Genomic DNA, 6,403 nt, shown 5'->3' on the forward strand with positions numbered 1-6,403 from the left:
GGGCCGTGACGAACATCTCAGCTCGGACCGGGGAGGAAATTTCCAGGATAAGGACATGATAAAACAACTGGGAAACTATATCTTACACTCCTTCAGGCGGCTCCGCATCTTTCCAGTGTAGTTCAAAGTCATTGCGAGCAGGGGTAGGCACCGATGAGTGGTACGGCGAGTCTGGACCTTACTGTTTCAATATATAGGGGGAAAGGGCGGATCAGGGGGGATATGATCATGCGGTACTATATCACAGGACCACATCCCTTTCATCTCAGGGGCGATTTCCCAGCGGACCGGTCGGATCTCCTCCCCCATCGCTCTAATATTTCCTTCGTATTTCGCAGCGCTCCACGATCCAGAAGCTCCTGGAGTCCCGGTCTTTAACGGAGTTCCTCTTCATTGGAGTGATGTGGGGTGCTTTCCAATAGCGCGTGCTGGATAGTTTCTTCCCTCAACACACAAAAACAACAGTGTGCGTGGATGTTCGGGAACTTACTGCGGTACTTTCGAGTCAGTAGCATCCCTGCTCTCGCTTTTGCAAGAAGGGTGCTACCTCTCCTATTATAATATGTGCCGACTGTGGTCAGCCCTCCTTTCTCCTTATACGTATTGTATATCTGCAAGCTTTGTATGAGGGACATCCCTACGCTTCATACGTTGTCCTGCGTTTCCCGGACTTCTTGTTCCATTTACTTGTACTTAGGAGTGATCATCCTTCGATAGTGTATACCACGGGTATTCCCCCTTCAAGGTATTTTTCACGCAGGATCTTCAATCGTTTGATTGCCTCAGTATACTTGTTCGTCAGTGCAATCATTGATAAGATCGCTCTCGGCCATGTGCCTCCATTGAGCTTATCCTGGTAAAGTATCGGATTCTGCTCTGAGCTTCTCATGCCTAGAATGATGACCAGTCTGTTTCACCTTGGATGAACTCGTTGACTACCTTGTCTCCGGTGATGCCCAGAGCCCATCGACCTACAGACAGCTGCGGTTTTTCGAAGTGAGCATTAAGTGTGTGAAGTATAGTTCGGATCGGGGTTGGCTGCTTGCCTTCGGGCTGGGATTCCCTATGTTTTCACTGACAAAACGCTAGATCTTCAAGACACCGGCATTTCGACTTGACGTCATACACTGAACACAATTTATTCTCGTCTGCATGTTATGAACAGAGAGGTTCGCTCTCTTATCCCGCGTACTTTTAAATTATTGGAAAACTCGCTTTTTCCCGATCGCCGGGGGACTGATATGAACATCACGATTATTATGAGGTATTTGACACTCCCCCCGAAAACCTTGGTTTTCCCAACTCTCTCATATTCCGAATCAAGCTTATCACAATACAGACTAGTCTACTACTTCGAGCGGGTGGAGAAGCTGAGCGGGGCGCCTAGATACATGACCATTAGGAAATCTGATTGAGTACACTCTGACTTGCTTGTCACGCCCCAGATGCGCATCTTCTATTCGCACTAACTCCCAACGAATCCGGGGCAGATTATCGTCCCTCAAAATGCACACGTCCCCGATGCTGATTGGTTTCGCAGGCGTGCCAGCGGTTTGTGTTGCCGTTCTAAGTTGGAGCAGGTATTCGCGATACCACCGGACCTGCAAGGCCTTGGAATATGATGTACGGTGCGCGTGCGTATCCCGTAGGCTCTTCGCCGTCGCCGCAGGCTCAGGCCCCAGTCTATCGGTGGGTATCAGAGAGGCAATCGCTGCTCGTGGAGCCCCGTCACGGAGAAACATTGCTGGCGTCAATGCCACTGGAACCTCGGGGTCCGTGGCGACGTAGGTGAGCGGTCGCTCGTTGATCGTCGTTGCCAGCTCACTCAGCACAGTTCGAAACTACTTCGTAGTTGAGCAGACTCTTCCCCAAGGTGCGGTACAAGGCCGCCTTGACCGTCCCGACAAGGCGCTCGTAGAATCCAGCGTGCCAGCTGGCACGCGGACACAGAAAGTGCCAATCCAGCTTCCTGCCGGCGAGAAGCTCCTTCACCTTCGGGTCCCTCACCGAGTTAAACAGCCGTTTTATGTCTGTAGCGGCCTTGACGAAGGACCGTCCGTTATCGGATACGAACATGGAGCAAGCCGGATAGCTACTCAGGAACCGTCGAAGAGCCAAGTGCGTCTGAGGCGTCGACATTGAAGGCACAAGTTCCAGGTGAACAGCACGGATTGATGTACAGGCAAACAACGCCACGTACGACTTGAAATTTCCCTCTCGGCTACGCGTCAGGAAAGGTCCACAAAAGTCGACCCCCGTAGTTGCGAAAGGCGTCGTGAGTTCGCTTCGATAGTCCGGCAGCGGAGCCTCGATCTGCGCAGCATGAGCACCCTGTCGCTTCCTGCAAACCACGCACTTGGCCAGCATAGATTTGATGACCTGCCGGGCCCGAGTGATTAGGAAACGTCGTCGAATATGATTAAGAACAGTCGACACTCCGAAGTGAGCATTTATGCGATGTACCTCCAGAATCATCAGTCGAGCAATCCGAGATTCACCCGCCACCACAACTGGGTTTCTCTCGTCGTAGTTCAGATGTGGTGCTTGACTCAGCCGCGTCTTCACCCTCAGGAGCCCATCTCCGTCAATGAAGAGACAATACGCAGCGAGTTTCGAACTGGATGGGACTCGCTCCTGAGATTTTGTCGCGTTCACCTCTGCCGAGAAGTGCTCCCGTTGAGTCCACCGTAGAAGCAATATCTCAGCCTCCGATGTCAGCCGCGTTCCGGCGGGAACCGGTCGCCTTCGAACGAGGTTCAGAAACTTGAGAACGTTCGCGACAACTCGCCTCGCCTTCCCGAATGTACTGAAACGGTCCCAGTCGACGAGGGGCGCGCTTTCCACCACAGCGCCAACAAACTGGCGGCGTTCGACGGATGGGGTTCCGGCAATCTCAGCCGCGGCTCTAGGCTGAGAGGTTGGTCGCTCCTCACGTGGCAGACGGATCCAAGCAGGTCCGGATGTCCACTCAGCAGACCCGACGAGAGCTCCAGCCGAGATTCCACGTGTGGCTAGGTCTGCGACATTGTGCTCGCCGGGCACGAAATGCCATTGTTCACTTCTCGACTGTCTCTGGATCTCGCCCACTCGATTCGACACGAACGTCTTCCACCTCCCTGGGTTAGCTGCTGTAGCCCAGTAGTATGTTATCATGGAGTCCGTGTAGAATGTCACCTCGTCGAATTTAACCGCCATACGTTCAGTCAGGAACGCCTTGAGTCGAACGCTCATGAGCGCTGCTAATAGCTCAAGCCGCGGGAGGGAGTGCGAGGCTGTCGGCTTCCTAGGAGCGAGCTTCGACTTGCTCATCACCAACGCCGTATCCGAGTGTCCATCAGCGTACCGATATTCGATGTATGCTACGCTGGCGTACGCTGCCTGCGAAGCGTCGCCGAATATGTGGAGGTGATAAGAAGAGGGTTTTCCGCCTGAAGCGTTATATCGGCGCGGTAGATCGAATTCATTCAGCGTCCTGAGCTCCCTTGTCCACTCGATGAGCTCAGCTCGCAAGTCTTCTCCGACGGTCTGGTTCCACTGCAAGTCCTCGCACCACAACTTCTGGACGATCCTCTTCCCTCGAAGTGTGTAGGGTGTCAGCAGGCCGAGGGGATCGTAGATGGAGGCAACCAAGCTTAGAACTATGCGCTTGGTCAACGTTCTCTGAGATCCCGCACGGTCCTCGAGCGGTGATAGACAGAAGCGAAGCCTGTCCTTTGCGGGCAGCCAGGAGACACCCAACACCTTGAAGACGTTACTTGCAGGCGCCGGCACCTTCAGCGATGGAAGCGCGTCGCGATTGACGTGTCGCATGACCTCGCTGGAGTTTGTTTTCCATTTAGCGAGTGACATGCCAGCTTGAGAAAGAGTTGCCCGCAGGCGGTCCGTGAACTCGATAGCCTCATTGGAATTCTCGAAGCTTCTGACGAAGTCGTCAGCGTAGAATGATTCGCTGAGGTCTTTCGCCTCGGCTGGGCTGGTCCTCCTGAAATGCTCCCTGAGGGTTGCCGCAAGAAGGAATCCACTCGGCGCCGCCCCCCAGGTGACCTTGCGCATTCGGTAGCATTTGACTGCCTCTTCACGTGGGGGTCTCCAGAGGAAACGGAAAAAATCGCTGTCTGATTTGGTAACAGCGATCCTCATATACGCACGAGCGATATCCGAGCAGACCGCAATCGGGTGCAAACGAAAATTTAGGAGTAGGGTGACCAGGTCAGCATTCAAATTCGGCCCAGGCAGGAGATGGTCGTTCAACGATGACGCTCCTTTTGCCTTTGCCGAGCAGTCGAACACCACCCTCCATTTTTCATCAGCGTCAGATGTTGACACAACAGCGTGGTGTGCCATGTAGTAGGTTCCGTCGCACTGGTCTGAATCGCTCGGTCCGGAAAAGTCAATCTCTTCGGCGTGTCCCTCGTCTACGAACTTCATGATCTCGTGGTGGTATCTCTCGTACTTCGCTTGGTCTCTTCGGAGCTGATCAATCTTCCTCTCAAGACGTCCGAGAGCCGTCGACATGTTGTTAGAGAGACCCGCGATGGTGTCCCTCTTCGGGAGAGTGACGACGTATTGGCGGCCGTCATGTTCCAGATTATCGTGGAATTGCTTGAGCGCCTCTGCTTCATCAGACGATAAGGACCTCAATGACGCCTCCCCGGATTCTCCAACCGTATCTTGCGCCCACAGTCTCTCCAAATCCTTGGCCGGCTGTGACATGGTCGCCGTGCAGCAGACCAGATGTATCGCGGCAACCCCGGCCGACGCCTTCGCGGAATCTGATGTTACCGGTCCTCCAATAACCCAACCAAACCGGGTCTCGAAGGCACTCAGATTTCCAACAACGCTTTCCGAGCGTGAGCCAATCGACATGATCTTATATAGCTGGTCCAGGCCAACCAGGATGTCTGGAGCCGGAGACGCCTGCTCCTCAACAATTGACGGATCCGCCAGAGGATGGCTTTCGCCAAATCTCCTGATGGCTTCAGCAGCACGCCGAGCTCCCTGATCCGAAGGATGCACCCCGAACTCGTACTCGTAAGCAAGCAACTCAACATTGTAGTCGCCAGCGAGGTTTGCCAAACGAATCCGGTATCGCGATGTGGTGAAGGTATGCTGGGCCGCGAACCCGTGCACGTTTAAACTCGCCCGATGAACCGGTCTCTCTGTCCTGAGAAGTCCACGGGTAGATGGCGAGATGAAGGTTAAACTACTGCCGTGGTCCAAGAAAACCCTCACCGGAATCCTCAGTCCACCGTTCACTATGTAGGCAGACGTCGTGAGAAGGAGAGTGTCTCCACCGAGAGCGGCTCCGCACGTCGTTCCCCTCACGGGTTCCCCAGATGCACCCTTCTCTTGGCCCTGAACCTCACCATCGTGCATGGACGTATAATGCTCGCGGGAGCGGCATACCGAGCACGGCGCGCGAGGACCTCGACACTGTCCCGGGTTTTCATGCTCAAAACGGAAGCATCTGTGGCACCGCTTCTGCTGCGTGAGCGTGTCTCGTCGCTGGTCGATGGGGAGCCCTGCCTTGCACCGAGAAGTATTGTGCTCCGTGGTTTTGCAGAATAAGCACGCCCGGACGAACCTCGTAGCTGCTCCACTCTGAGAAACACCTCCGACGGTTGCGCTGAAGTGCTTTCGGCGATCAAGATGCTTTCCCCTTCGGCTTTCATTTTCCTCACGTGTACCGGCACCCGTTGTGGCGGTATCAAGGAATCCGACATCCTCACGATCGATCACGTAGCGGCGTAAGAATTCGAATAATTGCTCAATCTCTTCCACTGCGCCATTGGAATCACTGTCGCCACTTAGACTGTTATTGTTTTGACTCCGGAGCGATGATCTTGATGTACTTCCACCTTCCGAATTAGGGGCGAGGGCAGAGAAACGCTTCTCCAAACGGCAGCTCTCTTTGAATCGTTGGCGCAATTCAGGCGGTATGGCCGACTCGAGAGATGATTTCAGGGAGAGCGCGAGTTGGCTGAGCGGTACGCCATGGGACTCAAGCGTAAGCACATGAGCCTGCACTTTCGTCAGAAGTCTTCGCAGGGCCTTTGTGTCATCAAGCCGGTGAACTCGGGGGAGACCCCTGAGCTCTGCGAGAAGTCTCTGTTTCTCCGTCTCGACTCTTGCGTAGTTGTCTTCGAGCATACGGATCGCTACGTCGTAATTCGCATCGGTTAATTCGAGGGAGCTGATTAGTCGCTTCGGCTCGTCGCTGAGGAATTTTCTCAAGACCATGAGGCGCTCCATTGGACTGGAGGATGGCCTTTGCTTCACGAAGCATTGAAACTGAACGATGAACTGTCTAAACTTGAGTCGATCTCCATTGAATGTTTCCGGAGAAATGTCGAGCGCCTTCGGGCGCGCTAGAACAACCTGCGGAGCTCTCTCGGCCGCCCGG

General features: G+C 54.2%; 1 protein-coding gene across 1 annotated transcript; it reads right to left on the bottom strand.

The window, feature by feature from the left end:
• Positions 1-1,821: 1,821 nt before the first annotated feature.
• LOC100899784 (uncharacterized) lies at positions 1,822-6,252 on the bottom strand. The gene has a single exon (XM_003741299.1). The coding sequence runs from the start codon at positions 6,250-6,252 to the stop codon at positions 1,822-1,824; it is 4,431 nt and encodes a 1,476-aa protein (XP_003741347.1).
• Positions 6,253-6,403: the final 151 nt, after the last annotated feature.

This window comes from Galendromus occidentalis, unplaced genomic scaffold (genome assembly GCF_000255335.2).
Source record: "Galendromus occidentalis unplaced genomic scaffold, Mocc_1.1 scf7180000077147, whole genome shotgun sequence".
Taxonomy (NCBI): Eukaryota; Metazoa; Arthropoda; class Arachnida; order Mesostigmata; family Phytoseiidae; genus Galendromus; species Galendromus occidentalis.